The 27,975-nt window shown below is 48.6% G+C and overlaps 1 protein-coding gene across 3 annotated transcripts; it reads left to right on the forward strand.

Annotated features, from left to right (window-relative positions):
• Positions 1-2,458: 2,458 nt before the first annotated feature.
• LOC144590946 (zinc-binding protein A33-like) lies at positions 2,459-20,304 on the forward strand. 3 transcript variants are annotated; one of them, XM_078395307.1, is made up of 7 exons: positions 2,459-2,575; positions 9,122-9,595; positions 9,687-9,782; positions 13,644-13,877; positions 15,055-15,077; positions 15,175-15,293; positions 19,283-20,304. In XM_078395307.1, exons 2-7 carry the CDS (start codon positions 9,152-9,154, stop codon positions 19,813-19,815), a joined length of 1,449 nt encoding a protein of 482 aa, XP_078251433.1. In that variant the 5' UTR covers positions 2,459-2,575; positions 9,122-9,151; the 3' UTR covers positions 19,816-20,304. The 3 variants fall into 3 exon arrangements, with proteins under 3 accessions (XP_078251433.1, XP_078251430.1, XP_078251432.1); XM_078395304.1 differs by having other exon boundaries at positions 2,475-2,575; positions 9,094-9,595; XM_078395306.1 differs by lacking the exon at positions 2,459-2,575 and having other exon boundaries at positions 8,174-9,595.
• The last annotated feature ends 7,671 nt before the right edge of the window (positions 20,305-27,975 follow it).

The following is a 27,975-nucleotide window of genomic DNA, read 5'->3' on the forward strand; positions in this document are numbered from 1 at the left end:
ACAGTTTAAAAATAAGGGGTAGGCCATTTAGAACGGAGATGAGGAAGAACTTTTTCAGTCAGAGAGTGGTGAAGGTGTGGAATTCTCTGCCTCAGAAGGCTGTGGAGGCCAGTTCGTTGGATGCTTTCAAGAGAGAGCTGGATAGAGCTCTTAAGGATAGCGGAGTGAGGGGGTATGGGGAGAAGGCAGGAACGGGGTACTGATTGAGAGTGATCAGCCATGATCGCATTGAATGGCGGTGCTGGCTCGAAGGGCTGAATGGCCTACTCCTGCACCTATTGTCTATTGTCACAGCCTCAGAATTAAAGACTGTTTTTTTGGGAAGGAGATGAGGAGGATTTCCATTTTGCCAGAGGGTCGTGAGTCTGTGGAATTCTTTGCCACACATGGCTGTGGAGGCCATCAGTGGATGTTTTTACGGCAGAAATAGATAGATTCTTGATTATTTTGGATATCAGAGGTTATGGGGAGAAGGCAGGAGAATGGGGTTAGGAGGGAGAGAGAGATCAGCCGTGATTGAATGGCGGAGTAGACAATGGGCCGAATGGTGGCGCAGCGGTAGAGTTGCTGCCTTACAGCGAATGCAGCGCCGGAGACTCAGGTTTGATCCTGACTATGGGTACTCTACTAGAAACATAGAAAATAGGTGCAGGTGTAGGCCATTCGGCCCTTCGAGCCTGCACTGCCATTCAATATGATCATGGCTGATCATCCAGCTCAGTAGCCTGTACCTGCCTTCTCTCCATACCCCCTGATCCCTTTAGCAAAAAGGGCTACATCTAACTCCCTCTTAAATATAGCCAATGAACTGGCCTCAACTACCTTCTGTGGCAGAGAATTCCACAGACTCACCACTCTCTGTGTGAAGAAATGTTTTCTCATCTCGGTCCTAAAAGACTTCCCCCTTATCCTTAAGCTGTGACCCCTGGTTCTGGACTCCCCCAACATCGGGAACAATCTTCCCGCATCTAGCCTCTCCAACCCCTTAAGAATTTTATATGTTTCTATAAGATCCCCCCTCAGTCTTCTAAATTCCAGCGAGTACAAGCCTAGTCTATCCAGTCTTTCTTCATAAGAAAGTCTCGCCATCCCAGGGATCAATCTAGTGAACCTTCTCTGTACTCCCTCTAAGGCAAGAACGTCTTTCCTCAGGTTAGGAGACCAAAACTGCACACAATACTCCAGGTGCGGTCTCACCAAGGCCCTGTACAACTGCAGCAGAACCTCCCTGCTCCTAAACTCAAATCCTCTTGCTATGAATGCCAACATACCATTCGCTTTCTTCACTGCCTGCTGCACCTGCATACTTGCTTTCAATGACTGGTGCACCATGACACCCAGGTCACGTTGCATCTCCCCTTCTCCCAATCGGTCACCATTCAGGTAATACTCTGCTTTCCTGTTCTTGCCGCCAAAGTGGATAACCTCACATTTATCCACATTATATTGCATCTGCCATGCATTTGCCCACTCGCCTAATCTATCTGTACGGAGTTTGTACGTTCTCCCAGTGCCCTGCGTGGGGTTTCTCCGAGATCTTCGGTTTCCTCCCACACTCCAAAGACGTACGGGTTTGTAGGTTAATTGGCTGGGCGAATGTAAAAGTTGTCCCTAGTGGATCACTGGGCGGCGCGGAGCCGGTGGGCCGAAGGGCCTGTTTCTGCGCTGTATCTCTAAATCTAAATGTCCCAATTCTGCTCCTATCACTTGTGACCCGTTGAGTTACTCCAGCACTTTGTGTCCTTTTGAACATAATATTCTCCAGTGCAGCCTCACCAATGAGTTGGACAAAGTGAGTGCTGTGGTCTTTGCAGATGGGACACTGAAACATGTGAAGCTCCGACTGTCAGTCCATGCGTAGGTTGGGTGACCAAGTCAAGGGCTCCCAGGAGAATTTTTAATGAATGAACACGTTTAAACACGGCTGTTTGTCTATCCCTTTTCACTGAACAGAATGATTTAGAAATAAACACAACTGTTTTGTTGACTGGCACTGTGGATAACTTCCTGGAACTTCACTTCTGCAACTTATGTTCATCCCCATGACCAAAGCTTCAAAGAGTTGCCAATCTTTAAAGCCAGGATGAGACTGGGGGAACGGGGGCCCTTGTCACGTGCGGAGGGCAGGACAATGGGAGCGCCCTGAGTTACGTCACTCTGGTGTCACGTGCCGTGGGTGGGTGGTCGGATGAGCCTATTGTCAGGTGCCGGGGGGAAAGGGGTGTGGACGGAGACAACTGTCGAGGGCGGGTTGAATGGAGATCTGGTGTCACGTGTTGGGGCGGGTTGAATGGTAATCTGGTGTCACGTGTCGGGGCTAGTGAATGGGGTCTGCTGTCACGTGTCGGGAGAAAGGGGTCTGGTGTCTCGTGTCCGGGACGGGTGAATGGGGATTGGTGTCACGTTTCGGGGCGAGAGAATGAAGATCTGGTGTCACGTGCCGGGGGCGGTTGAATGAAGTCACGTGTCCGGGGCGGGACAATGTCGACCTTTTGTCACGTGTCGGGGGCGGAATAGCGGCGCCGGCTGGTGACGTGTAGATGGGCGCGCAGGCGCCGGAGCCGGAGCAGAGGGGGTGAGTAACAATGGCGACCGGAGATGGGGGAGAGGGGGGCAACGGCGGGGCCCGTCTCCATGGAGACGCGGCCTGGTCCCAACCTGGAGAGGGAAGAGGGAGGAAAAAGGGGAAGGGCGGGTTATGGGGGGGGGGGGAGGGAGGTGTTTGGGGAGGAGAAGTGAAGGGGAAAAAGAGGAGGGGGGGTGAGGGGCGGGAAGGGAGGAGGGAGGAGGGGTGGGAAAGGAGGGCAGGCAGAAGAGGAGATGTTGAGGGGAGGGGGACAAGATGGGACACATAGATAAATAGACAATAGGTGCAGGAGGAGGCCATTTGGCCCTTCGAGCCAGGACCGCCATTCAGTGTGGTATGGCTGATCATCCACAATCAGTGCCCTGTTCCTGCCTTCTCCCCATATCCCTTGGTTCCACGAGCCCCTAGAGCTCTATCTAACTCTCTCTTGAATATATCCAGTGAATCCACAGATTCACAACTCTCTGGGTGAAAAGTTTTTCGTCATCTCAGTTCTAAATGGCTGACCCCTTATTCTTAAACTGTGTGTGACCCCTGGTTCTGGACTCCCCCAACACCGGGAACATGTTTCCTGCATCCAGCGTGTCCAATCCCTTCATCATTTTATGTGTTTCTATAAGATCCCCGCTCATCCTTCTAAATCCCAGTGAATACAAGCCCTGCAGCTCCATTCTTTCATCATATGACAGTCCCGCCATCCCGGGAATTAACCTTGTGAACCCGCGTTGCACTCCCTCAATAGGAAGACAGCCCGTTCCACGTACCTACCACCCTTTGTATTAAAAAAGTGACCCCTCATGTTCCTGTGAAATCTTTCCCCCGTCTCACCTTAAACCTATGTCCTCTGGTTCTTGATTCCCCGACTCTGAGTAAAAGACTCTGTGCCTCTACCCTAGCTATTCACTTCAGGATCGTATACATCATCATAAGGTGACCCCTCATCCTCCTGCGCTCCAAGGAATAAAGTCCGAGCCTGTTCAACCTCTCCCTATTGCTCAGGCCCTCAAGTCCTGGCAACATCTTTGTAAAACTTCTCTGTAATCTTTCCAGTTTAACGACATGTATACATGAATGACACACAACATTCTACAAGAAGGACTGTGCGAAAAAGCGAGACTTTTATTCTGCAAATCCTGCAGGGGCATTGTAACTGTTCGTGCCAGCCCCAAACTGTGGTCCCAAATCGCCCCTTCCAGTTTTTAATCGTGTGATTTTTCTATTAACACAAGTTTGCTAGGAATGCAACTATTACATTACAGCAGGAATGTATATTTAAATTTAGATTATTAATATAAACTGCAGATTCTGTTTCTAATATTGCAGCCTTTTCAATGACAATTTTAATGTTCTTTGAAATATTTTTGTGGGTTTGTTTGAATTATTCATTGGATGCAAATGACACAAACAGACATCTAAAGAGGGGTCTCGACCCAAAACCTCACCCATTCCTTCCATTCGGAGATGCCGCCTGTCCCGCTGAGTTACTCCAGCAATTTGTGTCTATGTTTGGTTTAAAGCAGCATTTGCAGTTCCTTCCGACACACAAACAGACCATTTGGCCCAATCAAGTATTTCTGGTCTTCATGCTCCAGGCACGCTTCCTCCTCGGTTTAAAACTATCGGCATAACCCCCTTTTTTGCTTTTTCCCTCGGGTGGCACAGTGGCCTAGATGGTAGAGCCGCTGCCCCACGGTGCCAGATACCAGGGTTTCCATCCTGACCTCGGGTACTGTCCGTGTGGAGTTTGCACATTCTCCCTGTGACTACATGGGTTTCCTCCAGGTGCTCCGGTTTCCTCCCATATCCCAAAGACGTGTGGGTTCGTAAATGGAGGGGTGAGGGAGAGGAGGAGAGAGAAATGGAGCGCAAAATGGAAGGGTGAGGAGGTGAAGAAGAGGAGTCGAGGGAGAGGAGGGGAAGGAGAGGGATGAGGAAGAGGTGGAGAGGAAGAGGGGTGAGGAGGAGGAGAGGTGAAGGAGAGGAAGAGGAGGGGTATGGAGGAGAGGTGGAGGAGAGGATGACGGGGGGGGCTTGTGAGGAGGTGCTGCGGGGAGAGGGAGAGGATGAGGATGAGGGTGTGGTGGAGAGGGAGAGGAGGAGGGATGAAGGAGAGGAAGGGGATGGTTGAGCGGGAGGAGGAGCAAAAGGAGGAGGGTTGATATTCACTGCCCTCTGAGAGATGCAACCTCTACACACCGCGTGGGAGGCCGCTCTGGAAGGTTGGATCTCATGGAATCCGGGGTGAACTAGCCGATGGAACACAACATTACCTGAAGGTCACAGACAGAGGATGTTGGTAGTGGGTTGTTTTTCAGACTGGAGACAGAGTCCACTGTTGTTCCTTATTTATATACACGATTGGGTGTGTATGTAGGTTGCACGGTTAGTCAGTTTGCAGATGAAACAAAAATTGGTGACATTGTGGAGAGTGAAGAAGGTTACCTGAGAGTAAATGGGATCCCTGTGAACTGGGCCAATGGGCTCAGGAACGGCAGGTGGGATTTATTCATGTGAAGGTGAGCCGATGCAGATTGCTGAGACAAACCAGGGCAGGACATAGACAGTAAACGGGAAGCTTTATAGAACGGAGAGATGTCGGGGTGCAGGTACACAGTGCCATGGAAGATGCAACGGTGACAGGCAGGGAGGTGAAGAATGTGTTTGTTGCTCATTCTTTCAAACGTCAAGATATTAAAGACAGCGTTTGACACAATGAGGTTGTTGGCAAACTGGAGAGAGTGCAAGAAGATTTACGAGGACTCTGTCGGGTCTGGAAGGGTTGATTATCAGGAGAGTTTGCGCAGGTGGGGACATTTGACGTGCCGTGGAGCTGCAGGGAGACCCTTTGCCTCACAGGGCCACAGACCAGAGTTCAAACCTGACCTCTGTTGCAGTCTGTTTGGAGTTTGCACGTTTTCCCTGTGACCACGTGGGTTTCCTGCAGGTGCTGCGGGTTTCTCCCACCTCCAAAAGGCAAGCGGGTGTGTTGGTTAATTGGCCTCGGTAAATTGCCCTCAGTGTTGCAACATTTAGCACAGTGGCATCTGCTTATAATGTGCATTGGGACAGTGGGCTGGGGCTCAGATTGAACCACGACAAGACTATTGCATTGTTCTTCCTGTATTCTGTGCCAAATCATGCCGTGGAACTTGTGGAGGTGATTATTGCCGCGGCTCCTCATCCCCCTCCTCCACCCTCTCCGCCGGGCCTATAGCGGCGGCTCCGACCCCGACCGGCAGCGGCTCCACAAGGAGCGGCGGCGGCTGCGGAGAGAGGCGGCCATGGAGGCCCGGAGTGGAGGAGGAGAGAGAAATGGAGGGGTGAGGGAGAGGAGGAGAGGGAAATGGAGGGGTGAGGGAGAGGAGGAGAGGGAGTGGAGGAGAGGGAGAGGAGGAGGGGTGAAGGAGAGGAAGAGGAGGGGTAAGGGAGAGGTGGAGCAAGAGGAGGAGGGGTGACTCGGAGGTGTCCTCTTTGTTCAGGAAACGGGGCTTCAACCCCACTCCACGATGTTGTCCAGCCTTACTTACCCCCTCTGGCAGCTTGTTCCAGACACCCACGACCTTCTGTGTGAAAATGTTGTTCCTCAGCTTCCGATTAAATCTTGCACCTCTCACCACAAACCTGTATCCTCTAGTTCTCGATTCCACTGCTCCGGGTAACAGACTGTGCATTCACCCTGTCTATTCACCTCTTGATCTTATGCACTTCAGCTTCCTGCACTCCAATTAATAAATCCTTCCCTGCCCACGGTAGAACAGCAATGGCAGGTATTCCTGAGAATAATGCAGAGGTTGCAGGATCAATTTATCCCAAAGAGGCGGAAAGACTCTAAGAGACACCTGTGGCTGACAAGGGAAGTCAAGGACAGCATAAAAATTAAGGAGAGGAAGTATAACATAGCAAAGAGAAGTGGGAAGACAGAGGATTGGGACTCTTTTAAAGAGCAACAAAAGTTAACTAAAAAGGCAATATGGGGAGAAAAGATGAGGTACGAGGGTAAACTAGCCAATAATATAAAGGAGGATAGCAAAAGTTTTTTTTAGGTAGGTGAAGAGGAAAAAAATAGTCAAGGCAAATGTGGGTCCCTTGAAGACAGAAGCAGGGGAATTTATTATGGGGAACAAAGAAATGGTAGACGAGTTAAACCGTTACTTTGGATCTGTCTTCACTGAGGAAGATACACACAATCTCCCAAATGTTCTAGGGGCCGGAGAACCTAGGGTGATGGAGGAACTGAAGGAAATCCACATTAGGCAGGAAATGGTTTTGGGTAGACTGATGGGACTGAAGGCTGATAAATCCCCAGGGCCTGATGGTCTGCATCCCAGGGTACTTAAGGAGGTGGCTCTAGAAATAGTGGAAGCATTGGAGATCATTTTTCAATGTTCTATAGATTCAGGATCAGTTCCTGTGGATTGGAGGTTAGCAAATGTTATCCCACTTTTTAAGAAAGGAGGGAGAGAGAAAACGGGTAATTCTAGATCAGTTAGTCTGACATCAGTGGTGGGGAAGATGCTGGAGTCAATTATAAAAGACGAAATTGCTGAGCATTTGGATAGCAGTAACAGGATCATTCCGAGTCAGCATGGATTTACGAAGGGGAAATCATGCTTGACAAATCTACTGGAATTTTTTGAGGATGTAACTAGGAAAATTGACAGGGGAGAGTCAGTGGATGTGGTGTACCTCGACTTTCAGAAAGCCTTCGACAAGGTCCCACATAGGAGATTAGTGGGAAAATTAGAGCACATGGTATTGGGGGTAGGGTACTGACATGGATAGAAAATTGGATGACAGACAGAAAGCAAAGAGTGGGGATAAATGGGTCCCTTTTGGAATGGCAGGCAGTGACCAGTGGGGTACCGCAAGGTTCGGTGCTGGGACCCCAGCTGTTTACGATATACATTAATGACTTAGATGAAGGGATTAAAAGTACCATTAGCAAATTTGCAGATGATACTAAGCTGGGGGGTAGTGTGAATTGTGAGGAAGATGCAATAAGGCTGCAGGGTGACTTGGACAGGTTGTGTGAGTGGGCGGATACATGGCAGATGCAGTTTAATGTAGATAAGTGTGAGGTTATTCACTTTGGAAGTAAGAATAGAAAGGCAGATTATTATCTGAATGGTGTCAAGTTAGGAAGAGGGGATGTTCAACGAGATCTGGGTGTCCTAGTGCATCAGTCACTGAAAGGAAGCATGCAGGTACAGCAGGCAGTGAAGAAAGCCAATGGAATGTTGGCCTTCATAACAAGAGGAGTTGAGTATAGGAGCAAAGAGGTCCTTCTACAGTTGTACCGGGTCCTGGTGAGACCGCACCTGGAGTACTGTGTGCAGTTTTGGTCTCCAAATTTGAGGAGGATATTGTTGCTATTGAGGGCGTGCAGCGTAGGTTCACTAGGTTAATTCCCGGAATGGCGGGACTGTCATATGTTGAAAGGCTGGAGCAATTAGGCTTGTATACACTGGAATTTAGAAGGATGAGGGGGGATCTTATTGAAACATATAAGATAATTAGGGGATTGGACACATTAGAGGCAGGAAACATGTTCCCAATGTTGGGGGAGTCCAGAACAAGGGGCCACAGTTTAAGAATAAGGGGTAGGCCATTTAGAACGGAGATGAGGAAGAACTTTTTCAGTCAGAGAGTGGTGAAGGTGTGGAATTCTCTGCCTCAGAAGGCAGTGGAGGCCAGTTCGTTGGATGTTTTCAAGAGAGAGCTGGATAGAGCTCTTAAGGATAGCGGAGTGAGGGGGTATGGGGAGAAGGCAGGAACGGGGTACTGATTGAGAGTGATCAGCCACGATCGCATTGAATGGCGGTGCTGGCTCGAGGGGCTGAATGGCCTACTTCTGCACCTATTGTCTATTGTCAACCTCTCCCTTTCGCTCTGACCCTCAAATCCTGGCACCATCTTCGTGAATCCACTCTGCAGTTGTTTCCAACATTTTACCCTGCCTTACACTGTCCCAAGCGCTCCTCTCCGCTTCCGTCTATATTCAGGACAGTTTAATGTGTAACTGACCCCCTCCCTGTGTTAGAGAGCGGGGGAACCCTCCATAGTTTCCGCGGGTGGATTTGTCTCCTACCTTTAAAATGGTCGTAACGATGGTGACCCTCGGGTGCTCTGGCCGGCGTTCCTCTTCCCAGAGGAAGGCAGACATTGATGGTGAAACTCACCAGCGCCTTCAGTGCACCTGCACAACCTTTGGCCGTCTGAGGAGAAGACTGTTTGAAGATCAGGACACAATTCGCAAGTCCTCAATCATTTTGTCACACACCTTCTGTCTTCTCATCTCTGGCCTTTGTCCAACCATCTGCCTATCAACGGCAAGACCCGCCTCAAGTAGTGTAATCAGTGTTTTGGGGAACAGTATGTGTGATGATGCCAGTAAAATGCAGAATATATCTCATCTATCAATTCACAGATTTTAGCTATTTTTCTTTTTAAATGTTTCTGCAAGTTTCTGCTACTAAAATGCCGCCATGACCTACTACGGTTTCAAGGGTCGAGTGGTCTATCTTTCTCCTCTAGTATCTTTGATCAGCAGCTGCGCGAAAGAGAATGCATTTTGAACCAGGAAGAGGCGGAGTTAAAATGGCTTCGAAAGACCAGTTCGAGAGTTTAACCGAGGAGGCAGTTTGTCCCATCTGCCTGGATTTCTTCACCGATCCGGTGTCACTGGAGTGTGGGCACAACTTCTGCCGCTCCTGTATCACACAGAGTTGGGACAGGGAGGAGAGAAACTCCTGCCCGGAATGTAGAGAGGAGTTTACAGACCGCACCCTCAGGGTGAGTCGGGCCTTGGCGAGACTGGCTGAGAAAGCTCGAACACTGAGCCTGAATTGGACAGAGAAGGAAAGTAAACTTCACTGCGAGGAACATCAGGAAGAACTGAAGCTGTTTTGTGAAACTGACAAGAAGCTGATCTGCCTGGTTTGTGAAGCTGGGCGGGAACACAGAGATCACCGCTTCATGCCGGTTAAAGAAGCTGTTGAAAACTACAAGGTAAAAGCAAACCGATTTTGATCGCATCATTGTTTAATTCCGTTTTTATTGTCTAACACTTTTATTCTCCGATTTTCAAACACAATCGCAGGGTCAGGTTAAAGCTTCCATCCAGTCTCTCACAAAAGATAAATCAGGGATCCTGCAAATGGAGCAGCAACAGAAAGAGAAGATGTCTGGAGTTCTGGTGAGGCTTTTAAGTTTCGATTTCCTGATCTTGTGCAGGTTTGATCCCTGTGACGCGTATAATAACAGGGCAGCGCAGTGACACAAAAAGTGCTGCTGTCTCCTAGTTCTGGTGAGCGGGTTCGATCCTGACCTCGGGTGCTGCATAGAAAATAGGTGCAGGAGTAGGCCGTTCGGCCCTTCGAGCCAGCACCGTCATTCAATATGATCACGGCCTACTTTTTATTCTTAAACTATAACCCCTGGTTCTGACTCCCCCAATATCGGGAACAATTTTCCTGCACCTAACCTCTCCAATCCCTAAAGAATTTTACATGTTTCTATAAGATCCTATCAAATTCCAGTGAATACAAGCCCAGTCGACCCATTCAGAATCAGGCTGAAGAAGGGTCTCGACCCGAAACGTCACCCATTCCCTCTCTCCTAGATGCTGCCTGACCTGCTGAGTTACTCCAGCATTTTGTGATACATTCTTTCATCATATGTCAGTCCCGCCATCCCGGTAATTAACCTGATGAACCTACACTGCACTCCCTCAAGAATGTCCTTCCTTAAATTAGGAGAACAAACAGCACACAATTTTCCAGGTGTGGCCTGAACAGGACCCTGCACAACTGCAGTCGGACCTCCTTGCTCCTAAACTCAAATCCTCTCACAATGAAGGTCAACATGCCATTGGTTTTCTTCACTGCCTGCTGTTCCTGCATGCTTACTTTCATTGACTGATGTACAAGGATACCCAGGTCTTGTTGTACCCCTCTTATCCTAACCTGACACCATTCAGATAATAATCTGCCTTCTTGTTCTTGCCACCAAAGTGGATAACGTCATATTTATTCACATTTTACTGCATCTGCCATGCATCTGCCCACTCACCCAACCTGTCCAACTCACCCTGCAGCCTCACAACATCCTCCTCGCAGCTCACACTGCCGCCCAGCTTTGTGGCATCCGCAAACTTGGAGATGTTACATTTACTTCCCTCAGAAGGCAGTTGTGAGGTTGGGGATGGCATCAAACAGGAAATTAGAAATGCGTGCACTAAAGGTGCAGCAGTTATAATGGGTGACTTCAATTTACATATAGATTAGGTGAACCAAATTGGCTGGGGTGCTGAGGAAGAGGATTTCTTGGAATGTTTGCGAGATGGTTTTCTAAACCAACATGTCGAGGAACCAACGAGAGAGCAGGCCATTCTAGACTAGGTATTGAGTAATGGGGAAGGGTTAGTTAGCAGTCTTGTTGTGCGAGGCCCCTTAGGCAAAAGTGACCATAATATGGTGGAGTTCTTCATTAGGATGGAGAGTGACAAAGTCAATTCAGAAACAAGTGTTCTGAACTTAAAGAAAGGTACGTTCGAGGGTATGAGACGTGAATTGTCCAAGATAGACTGGCAATTTATACTTAAAGGGTTGACGGTAGACATGCAATGGAAGGCATTTAAAGATTGCATGGATGAACTACAACAATTGTTCATCCCAGTTTGGCAAAAGAACAAACCAGGAAAGGTAGTGCATCCGTGGCTAACAGGGGAAATCAAGGATAGTATTAAAAGAAAAGATGGAGCATATAAATTAGCCAGAAAAAGTATCATACCAGAGGACTGGGAGAAATTCAGAGTCCAGCAGAGGAGGACAAAGGGCTTAATTAGGAAAGGGAAAATAGATTATGAGAGAAAACTGGCAGGGAACATAAAAACTGACTGCAAAAGCTTTTATAGATATGTGAAGAGAAAAAGACTAGTTAAGACAAATGTAGGTCCCTGGCAGTCGGAAACAGATGAATTGATCATAGGGAACAAGGAGATGGCAGACCAATTGAACAACTACTTTGGTTCTGTCTTCACTAGGGAAGACATAAACAATCTGCCGGAAATAGCAGGGAACCGGGGGTCTAACGAGATGGAGGAACTGAGGGTAATCCAGGTTAGTCGGGAAGTGGTGTTAAGTAAATTAAATGGATTAAAGGCCGATAAATCCCCAGGGCCAGATAGGCTGCATCCCAGAGTGCTTAAGGAAGTAGCCTCAGAAATAGTGGATGCATTAGTGATAATTTTTCAAAACTCTTTAGGTTCTGGAGTAGTTCCTGAGGATTGGAGGGTAGCTAATGTAACCCCACTTTTTAAAAAGGGAGGGAGAGAGAAAACGGGGAATTATAGACCAGTTAGCCTAACATCGGTAGTGGGGAAAATGCTAGAGTCGGTTATTAAAGATGTGATAGCATCACATTTGGAAAGTGGTGAAATCATCGGACAAAGTCAGCATGGATTTATGAAAGGCAAATCATGCCTGACGAAACTTATAGAATTTTTTGAGGATGTAACTAGTAGAGTGGATAAGGGAGAACGAGTCGATGTGTTATATCTGGACTTTCAGAAGGCCTTCGACAAGGTCTCACATAGGAGATTGGGGTACAAACTTAAAGCACACGGTATTGGGGGTTCAGTGTTGAAATGGATAGAGAATTCGTTGGTGGACAGGAAGCAAAGAGTAGGAATAAACGGGACCTTTTCGGAATGGCAGGCAGTGACTAGTGGGGTACCGCAAGGCTCAGTGCTGGGACCCCAGTTATTTACAATATATATTAATGATTTGGACGAGGGAATTGAATGCAACATCTCTAAGTTTGCGGATGACATGAAGCTGGGTGGCAGTGTTAGCTGCGAGGAGGATGCTAGGAGGCTGCAGAGTGACTTGGATAGATTAGGAGAGTGGGCAAATGCATGGCAGATGCAATATAATGTGGATAAATGTGAGGTTATCCATTTTGCCGGCAAGAACAGGAAAGCAGAGTATTACCTGAATGGTGGCCAATTAGGAAAAGGGGAGATGCAACGTGACCTGGGTGTCATGGTGCACCAGTCATTGAAAGCAAGCGTGCAGGTGCAGCAGGTAGTGAAGAAAGTGAATGGTATGTTAGCATTCATAGCAAGAGGATTTGAGTATAGGAGCAAGGAGGTTCTGCTGCAGTTGTACAGGGCCTTGGTGAGACCGCACCTGGAGTATTGTGTACAGTTTTGGTCTCCTAATCTGAGGAAAGACATCCTAGCCTTAGAGGGAGTACAGAGAAGATTCACCAGATTAATCCCTGGGATGGCAGGACTTTCATATGAAGAAAGACTGGATAGACTAGGCTTATACTCGCTGGGATTTAGGAGACTGAGGGGGGATCTTATTGAAACATATAAAATTCTTAAGGGGTTGGAGAGGCTAGATGCAGGAAGATTGTTCCCGATGTTGGGGAAGTCCAGAACCAGGGGTCACAGCTTAAGGATAAGGGGGAAGTCTTTTAGGACCGAGATGAGAAAACATTTCTTCACACAGAGAGTGGTGAGTCTGTGGAATTCTCTGCCACAGAAGGTAGTTGAGGCCAGTTCATTGGCTATATTTAAGAGGGAGTTAGATGTGGCCCTTATGGCTAAAGGGATCAGGGGGTATGGAGAGAAGGCAGGTCCAGGTTACTGAGCTGGATGATCAGCCATGATCATATTGAATGGCGGTGCAGGCTCGAAGGGCCTAATGGCCTACTCCTGCACCTTTTTTCTATGTTTCTTCTGAATCATTAATATATATTGTAAATAACTGCGGTCCCAGCAATGAGGCTTGCGGCACCCCACTAGGGGGTGGTGGACGGATAAATGGGAATTAATGGGCACTTGAAAAGGACAAGGCAGCTGGGAATTGCATTAGGGGTAAAGGATTGATGGGTTATCAGATTACCCTCACAAAATTTCAGAAGCATTTAGACAAACTATTGAAATGCCAAAGCAAATAAAAAATGCACAGGATAAATGTCACCGTCAACGTCTGAGGGAAACACAATCAGTGACATTACATATTGATCTTCACCTTTCATTTCACAGGAACAGTCACACAACCTTCAGTCCAAGATCACATCCCAGTTTGCTGAACTGCACCAGATTCTCACTGAGAAAGAGCAGCGCGTACTGGCAGATATCCGGGAGGAAGAGAAGAGGATTCTGAATAGAATGAAGAAAAATCTTGGAGAGATCGAAGAGAATTTAAAATCTATTCAGGAGGAACTCTCTAAGTTGCAGCAGCAGATGGAACAAAAGGACAGTGTGGTGTTACTGAAGGTGAGGGGTTACACCACAGTCTGGCGAAGTGAAAGTGCAGTCACAAAATGGAGGGGGATATTTCAGAAATACATGCTGCATTTACCAGTAATTCAGAACTGGGTAAATGTTTCATCTGTTCCAGCTGTTGTTCCCAAACTAATTGGCCTCCTGCATAATCTATGGGATCTCAGGACTGCCTGGCCGGAATGTAGAGAGGTGTTTGTATTCTGTGGAGTTCAGAACTACGACGGGTGATCCTATATCTGATCCCAAGGGCCACGAATGGACAGAGGGCAGTAGATCTCTGGGATTCTCCAACCAAGAGACTCTGAGAGGTTTAACCTGTTAGACGTATTTATACCAGAGGAAGATACATTTTTGAAAATTTGGGGAACTGAAATGAAAGGGAATGGGACAAAGCGGAGGAGTTCAGTCCTGGGCTAGATCAGCCATGACCACATTGTGGGGATTAACATTGAAATCTAGAATGTGGCGCACACAGCAGATTGATCATCTATATCGGGTTCCCATCAGCAGTGGGTGGTCACCTTGGGGGAATTTGCTCTGTTTGTTTTACCCACCTTTGTTCACCATAGAATGACATCCCATTCTACATCATAGACCAGGCCATTCGGCCCATCCTATCTAGCCAAGATTTCTGCTCCACTCAACATCCCTCCCATCTACTCACCACACCCGGTAACAATACCCCGAATTCCAGGAGTGCTCACGTGTTTATCCCGCTTGCCCTTAAATGTATCTCTGCTGTTGGCTTCAGTCCCTCCAATGCAAGTGAGGTCCATGTTCTCATGACTGCATTCCTTTCGGTATTTGTTGAAGTCCACGTTACATTTCAGCTTTGATTTTTGCTCTCCCATCGATTAGAGCTATTATTTCATCCTCACCCATTTAAATCCACCGATAAACTTAAATCCTATCTCATCATTCTTCAGATAAAATCCCACGACCTGCCCTGTCTTTGCATTGAGCACCATCCTCTCAGATATGGCGTCATTATCATGAACATTCCTTGTGCTTTTCCCCGGTAATGTCCACTTTCTATCTGCATGGCAGCGGCGATAAGAGTTGGGAAATGGGAATTATCAGAGGGTTGTAGAAATGTGGACAAATTCCCGCTGTCGGGATGAGGACGGTCCATCTCAGTCAATTGAGATTTGTGTTTTATTTCTTTCAGGGGGAAGCTGGTCGCAAGCGAAGGTAGGACATGCTCTTGACGGAAACATTGTAAGTTCTTGTGGAACAGTACAAAACATTTCTAATGCTCAGTTGATAACCGGCTGTTAAATATTCGCAGGGTTCGTGATGAAGCCAAACCACTGTCGGTGGTCGAGGAGGCCTTGCCGATTGAAAAGTTTCATTGCCCTGTTTCATTCAACACAACATTTAAAGAAACATCTGATGACTTCAAGCAAGGTAAAGCTTATACCTTTTCCATTGTTCTTGTTTCTGCCATCTTGAAGTAAGATGTGTACGAAAGAACTGCAGTTGCAGGTTTAAATCGAATGTAGACACAAAATGCTGGAGCGACTCAGCGGGACAGGCAGCATCTTCAGTCTGAAGAAGGGTCTCGACCCGAAACGTCACCCATTCCTTCTCTCCAGAGCTGCTCCCTGTCCCGCTGAGTTACTCCAGCATTTTGTGTCTACCTTTGATTGGTCTATCTTTAAGTTATACAAAGATGCAAAGATTAATGTTATTTTGAACTGAAGTGAAATTGAAGATTTGATCTCCCACCTGCTCATCTGCTGGGAAGCATCACAGAGTCAGAGAGCTTTGTAGCACAGCAACAGGCCCTTGGACTCGACTCGACGATGCCAACCACGTTGCCCAACCAAGCTAGCCCCACTTGCCTGAGTCTGGCTCATATCCTTCCAAGTCTTTCTTATCCACGTATCTACCCAATTCTCTGTGAACTGTTGTAATTGTACCTGCCTCGCCCACTTCCTCTGTCAGATCGTTCCACATCTACACTGACTGAAAAACCTGCTCCTCGGGTCCTTTTTATTGTTTCCACTCTCACCTTAAACTGATGCACTCGAGGTTTAGACTCTCCGACCTTGGGTAAAGTATTGTGGCTAATCACCTTGTCTGTGCATCTTATACACATCTATAATGTCTCTCTGACAGGCTCCCAAGAAAAAATGTCCCAGTCTGAATAGTCTCTTTCAGGAATGAGTAGATTAACCTATGATGAGCGTTTGTCGGCATTGGGCCTGTACTCGCTGTTGCTCAAAGGAATGAGGGGGGATCTCATTGAAAAATACAGAATAGTGAAAGGTTTGGATAGAATGGACGTGGAGAGGATGTTTCCATTAGTGAGCGAGTCTAGGACTAGATATTTATTTACAAAAATGCTGGAGTAACTCAGCAGGTCAGGCAGCATCTCAGGAGAAAAGGAAAGGGTGACGTTTCGGGTGGGACTAAGGAAGGATGTAGGTGGAGACAGGAAGACAGAGGGAGAACTGGAAGGGGAGGGGAAGAGAGGGACAGAGGAACAATCTAAAGACAATAGACAATAGGTGCAGGAGGAGGCCATTCGGCCCTTCGAGCCAGCACCGCCATTCAATGTGATCATGGCTGATCATTCTCAATCAGTACCCCGTTCCTGCCTTCTCCCCATACCCCCTGACTCCGCTATCCTTAAGAGCTCTATCCAGCTCTCTCTTGAATGCATTCAGAGAATTGGCCTCCACTGCCTTCTGATGCAGAGAATTCCACAGATTCACAACTCTGACTGAAAAAGTTTTTCCTCATCTCAGTTCTAAATGGCTTATTCTTATACTGTGTTCTGGACTCCCCCAACATTGGGAACATGTTTCCTGCCTCTAACGTGTCCAACCCCTTAATAATCTTATACGTTTCGATAATATCTCCTCTCATCCTTCTAAATTCCAGTGTATACAAGCCTAGTCGCTCCAGTCTTTCAACATTTGAAAGTCCCGCCATTTCGGGAATTAATCTGGTAAACCTACGCTGCACGCCCTCAATAGCAAGAATATCCTTCCTCAAATTTGGAGACCAAAGCTGCACACAGTATTCCAAGTGTGGTCTCACTAGGGCCCTGTACAACTGCAGAAAGACCTCTTTGCTCCTATACTCAACTCCTCTTGTTATGAAGGCCAAATTTGCTAATGGTACTTTTAATCCCTTCATCCAAGTCATTAATGTATATTGTAAATAACTGCGGTCCCAGCACCGAGCCTTGCTGTACTCCACTAGTTACTACCTGCCATTCTGAAAGGGACCCATTTATCCCCACTCTTTGCTTTCTGTCTGTCAACCAATTTTCTATCCATGTCAGTACCCTACCTCCAATACCATGTGCTCTAATTTTGCCCACTAATCTCCTATGTGGAACCTTGTCAAAGGCTTTCTGAAAGTCAAGGTACACCACATCCACCGGCTCTCCCCTGTCAATTTTCCTGGTTACATCCTCGAAGAATTCCAGAAGATTAGTCAAGCATGATTTCCCCATCGTAAATCCATACTGACTCGGAACAATCCTGTTACTACTATCCAAATGCTCCGCAATTTTGTCTTTTATAATTGACTCCAGCATCTTCCCCACCACTGATGTCAGTTTAACTGGTCTATAATTTCCCGTTTTCTCTCTCCCTCCTTTCTTAAAAAGTGGGACAACATTAGTTATCTCCAATCCACAGGAACTGATACTGAATCTATAGAAAATTGGAAAATGATCACCAGTGCGTCCACAATTTCTAGCGCCACCTCCTTAAGTACTCCTGGATGCAGACCATCAGGCCCTGGGAATTTATCAGCCTTGAGTCCCATCAGTCTACCCAAAACCATTTCCTGCTTAATGTGGATTTCCTTCAGTTCCTCCGTCACCCTAGGATCTCTGCCCACTAGAACACCTGGGAGATTGCTTGTATCTTCCTTAGTGAAGACAATAGACAGTAGACAATAGACAATAGGTGCAGGAGTAGGCCATTCAGCCCTTCGAGCCAGCACCGCCATTCAATGCGATCATGGCTGATCACTCTCAATCAGTACCCCGTTCCTGCCTTCTCCCCATACCCCCTCACTCCGCTAGACAGATCCAAAGTACCGGTTCAACTCGTCTGCCATTTCCTTGTTTCCCATAATAAATTCTCCCGCTTCTGTCTTCAAGGGACCCACATTTGCCTTGACTATTTTTTTCCTCTTTACATACCTAAAAAAGCTTTTACTATCCTCCTTTATATTATTAGCTAGTTTACCCTCGTACCTCATCTTTTCTCCACGTATTGCCTTAGTCATCTTCTGTTGCTCTTTAAAAGAGTCCCAATCCTCTGGCTTCCCACTCTTCTTTGCTTTGTTGTACTTCTGTTCTTTTATTTTTATGCTGTCCTTGACTTCCCTTGTCAGCCACGGGTGTCATTTACTCCCCTTGGAATCTTTCCTCCTCTTTGGGATAAATTGGATGGAGTTGAGGGGGGAGGTAAAGGGACAGGTGTTGCATCTCCTGCGGTTGCAGGGGAATGTGTCCGGGGATGGGGTGGTTTGGGCAGGAAGGGACGAAAGGTCAGAGCCTCAGAATTAAAGGATGTTCCGTTAGGAAGGAGATGAGGGGAAATGCTTTTAATCAGAGGGTGGTAAATTTGTGGAATTCATTGCCACAGAAGGCTGTGGAGGCCAAGTCGATGGATATTTTTAAGGCAGAGATAGCTGGATTCTTGATTAGTATAGATGTCAGAGGTTATGGGGAGAAGACAGGAGAATGGGGTTAGGAGGAAGAGGTAGATCAGCCATGATTGAATGGTGGAGTAGAATTGAAGGGCCGAATGGCCTAATTCTAATACTTTCACTGATGACATTACGACCTGATGACGGTCCAACTTCACCTGATAACCTAGCCCTTCAGACCTGATGAAGTTGTTGTAAACCCTTTTGCACCCACTCCAATTGACTAACAAACCCACCCTTCCCTTTGTCTCACCCTCCACTCAAAAAACACAGGAGCAGGTCATCTGGCCCCTCGTGTCTGCCCCCTTTCACTGTGATGATGACGACCCCACCACACACCTCTACCTCCTCTTTAACAACCTCAAATTACCGCTAACCTCAATATCCACCTGCTCCGATCTGCCTCCATATCTGAATAACCCGCTTCATTCCTCCATCCCCTCCGCAATCTCGCAAACCTCCTCACTCTCCGCACTCGTCCTCCCCGTCCACCCTCCCCCACCTCACGAAATTCCCCTCTCCATCCCCGGATTAAAACTCCGGGGGAGATGTCTGTTGTCCACCCGATGTAGTCGGGGTGAAACCCCGGGCAAGGTTTCAGTTGTCCGCCCGCCTGTGCCTGAGGCCGAGCGGCCTCTCCCCCGGTCCCGGGGCCGCGCTGCCCGAGTCTCCCCCCGACCCCCGGGGACTCTCTGATTCTCTGCTTCTCCCCCCAGTCTCCGTCACCCTGGATGTGGAAACAGCGGGTCCGTGGTTCGAGGTGTCTGAGGATCGGAAGAGGGTGAGATGGACCGGGACCGGGAGGAGTCTCCCTGACACCGGGAAGAGGTTTACAGGCAGTCCGTGTGTGCTGGGATCGGAGGGATTGACATCGGGGAGACATTACTGGGAGGTGGAGGTGGCGGGGAGTCGGGGCTGGAGTCTGGGAGTCGCCGCAGAGTCTGTGGAGAGGAAGGGATGGGTCACACTGACCCCGGAGACTGGAGTCTGGAGCATCAGGCGGTGGTATGACGGGTTTGATGCAGTCACCTCCCCTCCATCCCGTCTCCCCGCCCGTCCCATCCCCGGGAGGGTGGGAGTTTATCTCAGTTACGAGTCCGGGACAGTTTCATTTTACGACGCGGACACCAAGTCCCATCTCCACACCTTCACTGGGAATAAATTCACGGAGAAACTTTATCCTTTCTTCGGGCCTCATTGGGATGGAAACTGGCTGAGGATCTGCTCCGGTTCCGCTCCGGGTGTGTGAAAGGGTGGGGTCCCAGGACCGGCGTCAGGAGCGGGGCTCAGGGGCTGTGGGGCAGAAACCCGGTGGACAACAGGTCGGCGCTGAACGGCTCCCATTTAATCCCCAAATTCCGCGTCGTAAAACCCCAGTGAGCGCGGAAATAAAACCAGGGGGAATGTAAATATGGGAACAGAGTAATAAACAGCAAGTGGAATCAGAGCTGTCGGATCCGTTCATTTCAACGCGTTAACTGCGTCCGTCAACGGAACAGAAACACTTTTTTGTAATTCTGTGTCTTGTTGCTTTTATTTTCGTATGGGTTTATGGTAATTCGCATATCACTGTACCTTAATTGGTACACGTGACAAAAAAAAACCTTTTATACCCATATCTCTAAAACTTTCGAAAGCTTGCTTGGAGAATTTAATGCTTTTAAACTAGCTCTTGTTCACAGCTTGTTTTTGTTTCTGATTATTGTGGAATCAGGATCTGTGCTGAATGAATGAATGAATGAATGAATAAAACTTTACTTTCATTCAAAACTATACAGACGAGTGCATATTTGAACGAAATTCCGTTGCAACTGGCTTCATATCATATCATATCATATATATACAGCCGGAAACAGGCCTTTTCGGCCCTCCAAGTCCGTGCCGCCCAGTGATCCCCGTACATTAACACTATCCTACACCCACTAGGGACAATTTTTACATTTACCCAGCCAATTAACCTACATACCTGTACGTCTTTGGAGTGTGGGAGGAAACCGAAGATCTCGGAGAAAACCCACGCAGGTCACGGGGAGAACGTACAAACTCCTTACAGTGCAGCACCCGTAGTCAGGATCGAACCTGAGTCGACGGCGCTGCATTCGCTGTAAAGCAGCAACTCTACCGCTGCGCTACCGTGCCGGTAACACAAAATAATAAAAATTGATTAAAGAAAAATAAATAAATAAGTGACTCGCATATAAAATAATGGCGGTGGATCATTGTGAATTCAAGAGTCTGATGGCTTGGGGGAAGAAGCTATTGCAGAACCTGGCTGTTCTGCTCCGTATCCAGCAGTACCTTTGACCAGAGGGCAGGAGGGTGAACAGTCCGTGATGGAGATGGGTGGGGTCTTTAATAATGTTGTTGGCCTTGGACAAGCAGCGTTTGTGTGCAATGTCCTGGATGGAAGGAAGTCAAGCCCCGATGATTTTCTCAGCCGTCCTCACCACTCTCTGCACGGACTTCCAGTCTGAGGCTTTGCAGTCCCCAGACCAGACAGAGATGCAGTTGGTCAGTATGCTCTCTATGGTGCCCCTGTAGAACGTGGTGAGGATGGGATGGGTGAGGTGTGCTCTTGTCATCCGGCCCAGAAAGTGCAAACGCTGCTAGGCTCTCTTGACTAGAGCTGCAGTGTTTAGGGACCAGGTCAGACTGTCTGTGATCTGCACCCCCAGGAACTTAGTGCTACTGACTACCGCCACCGCAGTGTCACTGATGTGGAGTGGTGTGTGCCTGCAACGTTTTCTCCTGAAGTCAACGATGATCTCCTTTGTTTTTGCGACATTCAGGACCAGATTACTCATGTTGCACCAGTCCACCAGTTGTTTCACCTCCTCCCTGTAAGCCAGTTCATTGTCGTCCCGGAGAAGGCCCAGCACTGTTGTGTCATCCGCGAACCTCATGATGTGGTTTGTACTGAACCTGGCACAACAGTCGTGGGTCATCAGGGTAAACAGCAGTGGACTCAGGACACAGCCCTGAGGGGAACCGGTGCTCAGAGAGATGATGTTGGTGATGTTGTTTCCAACCCGCAGACTGGGGTCTGTCAGTGAGGAAGTCCAGTAGCCAGTTACACAAGGGGGTGCTAAGGCCCAGTGGACCCAATTTGCTTACCAAGTGCTGAGGGATGATCGTGTTGAATGCTGAACTGAAGTCCAAGAACAGCATTCGCACATCTGTGTTCTTGTCCTCCAGATGTGCCAGGCTCAGGTAGAGTGCAGAGGATATGGAGTCCTCTGTGGAACGGTTTGTCCGGTAAGCAAACTGGAACGGGTCAAGTGTGGGGGGGGGGGGAGTCTGGAGATGATATGGTCCTTGACCAGCCTCTCGAAGCACTTCATCATTATGGGAGTGAGTGCTACAGGGCGGTAATCATTGAGACAAGTGATTGTGGATTTTGTTTGGCACTGGTATGATGGTAGCAGTCTTGAAGCACGATGGGACAATAGCGTGGATCAGCGAGGTGTTGAAGATGTGAGTGAGGACATGTGCCAGCTGATCAGCACATTCCCTGAGCACCCGGCCTGGTATGTTATCAGGGCCTGCCGCCTTCCGTGCACTGACTCTTCTTAGGGTCCTCCGGACATCTGCTGTGTTGAGACTGAGTGCCTTGTCATCATGGTGAGGAATAGCTTTCCTCGCAGGTGTGTTGTTGAGTGCCTCGAACCGTCCAAAATATTTATTGAGTTCATTGAGAAAGTTTGTGCTGTCTTCACAGGGCGGTGGAGCAGTCTTATAGCCTGTGATGGTTTGGATTCCCTGCCACATGGGCCTGGTGTTCATGGGGTCATGAAAGAGACTCTGGATTTCCTGACCATGGGCACGCTTTGCTCGCCTGATGACTCGGTTCAGGCTGGCTCTTGCTGATCTGAGTGCCACCATGTCGCCGGATTTAAATGCCGCATTTCCTGCTCTCAGCATTGCACGTGCCTCGCTGGTCATCCAGGGCTTCTGGTTGGCCCGTATAGTGATGATCCCGGTGACACAGACATCCTCTATGCACTTGTCCATGTACGCAGACACACACGCAGCGTACTCCTCCAGGCTGGTGTGTTGATTGTCAGTCGCAGCCTTCTTGAACATGTCCCAGTCAGTGCACTCAAAGCAGTCCTTAAATGCTGACATAGCTCCCTCTGGCCAGACCCTAACCTGCTTCACAGTGGGGTTTTCTCTGGTGAGCAGGGGCCTGTATGCAGGAATTAGCATCACAGAGAGATGGTCTGAAGAGCCAAGGTGGGGGCGGGGGACTGCCTTGAATGCCTTCTTGATGTTTGTATAGGCTAGGCCTAGTGTGTTCACTCCCCTGGTTGCAAAGTCCACATGCTGGTGGTAATGAGGGAGAATTGTCTTCATGTTGGCCTGGTTGAAGTCCCCAGCAACAATAAAAATACCGTCGGGAGGTGTAGTTTGCAGGTCACTGATGGAGCGATAAAGGACATTCAGGGCCTCCTTAGTGTTTGCACTGGGGGGATGTACACGGCTGTGATGGTTATGATAGTAAATTCCCTGGGCAGATAGAAGGGTCTACGTTTTATTGTCAAAAACTCAATGACTTGTGACCACTGTGGCATTATTACACCAGCTGTTATTAGTGTAAATGCACACACCACCGCCCCGGGATTTACCACTGAGATCGCAGCTCCTGTCCGACCGGAATGTTGTTCGCCCTCCACGCTGATAGCGACGTTGGGAACGGAGGAGTTTAACCACGTCTCTGTCAAGATCAGGGCGCAGCAGTCTCTCATCTCCCGTTTGGTTATTAAACCCAACTTCAGATAGTCCAGTTTATTCTCCAAGGGGCGGACGTGAGCGAGCAGAATAGATGGAAGGGGCGTTCTGCAGGGGGGTTCTCCTTTAGCTTCGCTGTTAGCCCTCCCCGAGTGCCGCACTTCTGCCTCATGTCGCACCGCCTCCGTCTCCTCCGACAGCGGCTCGAGCTGGGAGGAGACTCGGCAGCTTTGTCGGCCACCGGTACCAGCCGACGTAGCAGTCCCAGGCTCCGTAGAGTGGCCAGAGTGGCCGGATCCACGGTTGCTGAACTGCTAGATGGACGGATTTCTAGCACAAGCTGACAATCATATACTAGTTGTACTTTGGTACACTGAACATTTACTCCTGAAATCTCTGGTCTAAGTGAGTTATTTACTGCTAAATCAGGATGCTGTCTGCCAGCCTGATTCTCTCCTCACTGAAACCTCAATCATCCCCTCTGACATCTTCAGACTTCAAAAAGAGCTTGTCACCGACTGCTTGCTGAAGATAGACACAAAAGGCTGGAGTAACTCAGCTGGAAAGGCAGCATCTCTGGAGAGAAGGAATGGGTGACGTTTCGGGTCGAGACCCTTCAGACTCAATCTTCGGTTGAAACCAGCATCTGCAGTTCCTTCCTACACATACCGACTGATTACTGTTCACTTCAGCTTTGATGGCAACCGGTATTGTGGAAGCAAGACCCCATGGCGCTGATGGCGGCGGCAACCCGAGACCCGCTGTTGCCGCGGCTCCTCATCCCCCTCCTCCACCCTCTCCTCCTCATCCCCCTCCCTCTCCGCCGGGCCTGCAGCGGCGGCCCCGACCCCGACCCCGCCCGGCAGCGGCTCCACAAGGAGCGGCGGCGGCTACGGAGAGAGGCGGCCATGGAGGCCCGGAGTGGAGGAGGAGAGAGAAATGGAGGGGTGAGGTAGAGGAGGAGAGAGAAATGGAGGGGTGAGGGAGAGGAAGAGGCGAGGGAGAGGAAGAGGCGAGGGAGAGGAGGGGTGACGGGAAGGAGGGGGATGAGGGAGAGGTGGAGAAGAAGAGGGGGAGGAGGTGGAGGTGCAGGGAGAGGAAGAGAATGAGAGGGAGTGGAGCTAACATTACTCCAGCACATAGCCCAGTCCAGTTAAGTGGAAGTGTATTTCTGGGGATGCCTCCGCACATCCAAAATCTGTCCGCTTTGGCTACATCTGCCATCAAGATAGCCCTACAATTTGGCAGTAAAGTATCACCAACCTTTAGTGGCCAGTCTCGGGCTGACTGATGCGGATCTTGCTGATTGCATCTCCAGATCCTGGTACATTTACCTGGGAATTTCCCTACTGGATGCATGCCATTCACTGCATAATAGCACTCATATTGCTCCGTACTTTTGATCTTAATCCCTTGTGGTGGCTTGGGGTAGGGTTTTCTTACCTGTGTGAAATTCCATAATGCACAGTGCTCTGCTGAGAGCGTTACTTGTGTTGATCCTGCTGCATTTAGACACTGTATTGGGCAGTAAGACATAACTGACCAGTGTTTTATGTCTTGCAAAAATTCTGTACAATGCGTATAGTTATGAGGATCTGGTATAGCCAGTAATGGTTCCCTGGCTTTGGCGCATATGACGCATTGTGTTAGCTTCATAGTTTGTGCCGTGTATTGCGCCCACTTATACCAATCATTAGTGGCCGCCATGAGCCACGTAACCGAGTCATAGCCATACCTATTCCTAATGTCCCTTCGATCCCGCACCTGCTCCCCTAACCCTAGCAGGGCAACGTTAGGACCTGCCTGGTTCAGCCAAGTCCAAACCTGCACAGTCGATGACTTCCAGGTCTGAGTTGGAAGGGGCAATAGTGGCCTCCCCCCTGTCGCCTCCGCCCATATTGTCGCGAGGAGGACCGGCGCCCACGACCTCATCTTCAACAACCTCAGAATCACTAATGTCTCCCAAGACTTCCTTTATGAGCTGGGCAACGCTTGGTCCTTCCCCTGCGTTTTCGTTCTCACGCTCGCTTACCTCGAGGTTATTCACAGGTTGTGCCTGTGGGACAGTCCTTGTACAATGATTGAGGTGGTACCATGTAGACCGGCCTTCTACCTGGACAGTAGTCGGTGAGGCTTTAGTTACCATGAACGGGCCTTCCCTTCTTGGCTCATTCCACCTTCGTCGAAAGGCTCGCACATAGACCTGATCTCCGGGTTTAATAAGTCCTTCTTCCTAGTCCGCCTCTGGTTCTCTTTGCTTTTCCTGTGTATAAATAGACTTGTGTATCATAGTTAACTGTTGCATGTACTGTTTAAGTTCCACCTCTAATTGTTCCAAGCTTGGTCCCTTGTAAGGACCTCTCCATTTGGGCATTGGCATGGGTCTGCCAGTGAGCATCTCATGTGGTGTTAAATGAGTTATTCGATTAGTTTGCATGCGACAGCTCATTAATGCCAGTGGCAGGGTATCGATCCAGTTTAACTTTGTGGTTGCACAAATCTTATTCAGCTTGGCCTTCAATGTTCCATTAACCCTTTCTACCATGCCCTGAGATTGAGGGTGGTACACGCACCCAAATCTTTGTTTCACTCTGAGGGCTTGCAACACCAGCTTGACTGTTTTTTGGATAAAAGTCCCTCCATTGTCGGAGCTGATTTTGGTCGGTATGCCGAATCGTGGGATGACCTCGTTAGTCAGAAACTTGACTACAGTTCCTGCACCCAAGTCTTTAGATGGTACCGCCTCCACCCACCTGCTAAATCTATCAATTACTACCAGCATGTATCTTTTCCCTCTTACCGTTTTCAGCATGTCCACAGAGTCGATCACCAAGTGTCTAAATGGTCCTACAGGCACAGGTATATGACGTATAGGTGTTATTAACATATCGGTAATACTATTTCTCTATTGCTTATTTTCAAACTTATGGGGGTTGTGCATCGTGTTAACTGTGTTTTTCCCGGGAACCCTACAGTTTTAACAAATTTCCCTGACATGGGAAGGTGGGAGGCATACTGCAGCTGCACACAAGTATATGTGGCTCCAGTGTCTATCATCATAGGTGTTAACCGTCCTCCCAAAATTACCTGAACCATGGGTTCTTCTTCTGCCTCTCGCGTTATCATTGGGTAAAGTCCCTTTCCATCCGGGTTCTCTGGGCACCCCTAATATCTAGCATAGGGGTTCATGAGTCCAGTTGGGCCTCCAGTCAGGCCCGTTGGGGCCGAGCCTGGGTTAAAACACTGCTCATCCCCTGTGGGTTCATGTTGGTATGGACCGGGACACGGACAGTGTGGGCAGTCCCTCCTCAGGTGCCCTACCTGATTACATCCCCAACATGTTTTATCAACTATCAGTCTACTTACTGGCCTTCCTCGTCCCCTCCCTTGTGTCCCCCCTTGGGGGCCCCAGTCCTGTCGGGGCTGATTTCCTGATTTATTTTGTCCCTGATAGGGCATTTGAGGAAATGTTCCCCCAAAGACATTTATTATTGGCATGGGATTCTCTGGCCTCTGCCTGGCTCTGTCATAGGACCCACAATGCATTGTTCATTTCTGCTGTTTCAGCCGGGTCTGTTGTTACAGCCAGCATTTTCTTTCCTTTTTCACGTTCTTTCTTTTTCAGTTCTTCTAGTTGCATTTGCATCACTTTTCTCTGCACCTCTTCATGCTGGTCCACCTGTCTTTGTCTATCCATACGATATTTGTCAACTGCATGAACCAGGTGGTCCCTGAACTGGGAGTGGGGCATGGTTGTCAATCCCACCACTTCCTTCAGTCTGGACTTAACCGGAGGGGGCGTGGCATCCACAACAGCAGTCCGAAACAAAGTGGTCATTAACTCACTACCGTCTATTTGTTGTTCGGTTTCAAGTCTCCACTTTTTCAGTTGCTCCTCCAGATAAGCTGCTGGGTTCTCCGTGTCCCCCAGCGGGTCTCCCCTCAATGTCTTTGGTCCACCTTGAGCGGGTAACAGTCTCTGAGGGTCTGCCATACCCTCCGTCTGACTATGTTAAATGACTGGCCATCAATCATCGGGTCATTTGCGTTTTTTACCCCAGCCATTTCAAATAGTTCTACTAGATTTGTGGTTCCTATTACTTTCACCAGTAGTGCCTTCAAATCTCCTATAGCCAATAACCGTCCTGTAGTTTCCTCCTCAAAGGTTCTTATCCATTTTCCTGCCCCGTCATATATGTTGGGCAGGGCATTTTTCAGCCCTTCTCGGTCTCGGGTCGCCCAAGGGATATACTGGGTTTGTCCTGCCTTTTTCAAAAGTAATGGCATCATTCCACCCCTCAGTTCCTGTCTCCCGCTTGCCATCCCCTGTTGTGGTTCTACCTGTATGCTTTCCCACCTCATTCCTTCCTGGGCGTACAGCTGGCTTTCCTTTCTTTCTCCCTCTAGTTTTTTCCAACTCCCTTATCTCTATCTCTAAGCGCTTCATGGATGCCTCTATTTCCCTTCTACACTCCCTTGTTCTTTCCCCATCACTTTCTAATTCTGCTTCATTCTCACAGTTTTGCCTTCTCTCTGATGCCTGCTGATTACTCGCCTGCGATTCCGTGTTGCTGCCTCCCTCATACCCCTCATTTACTGCCTGATGGGTCTCATAAATCTTTCTGTCCCTGAGGTCCTGCAGCCTTCTGATGTCTGCTTCTAGTTCCCGTGCTTCTTGCTT

Source organism: Rhinoraja longicauda, unplaced genomic scaffold, assembly GCF_053455715.1.
Source record: "Rhinoraja longicauda isolate Sanriku21f unplaced genomic scaffold, sRhiLon1.1 Scf000421, whole genome shotgun sequence".
In the NCBI taxonomy this organism is placed as follows: domain Eukaryota; kingdom Metazoa; phylum Chordata; class Chondrichthyes; order Rajiformes; family Arhynchobatidae; genus Rhinoraja; species Rhinoraja longicauda.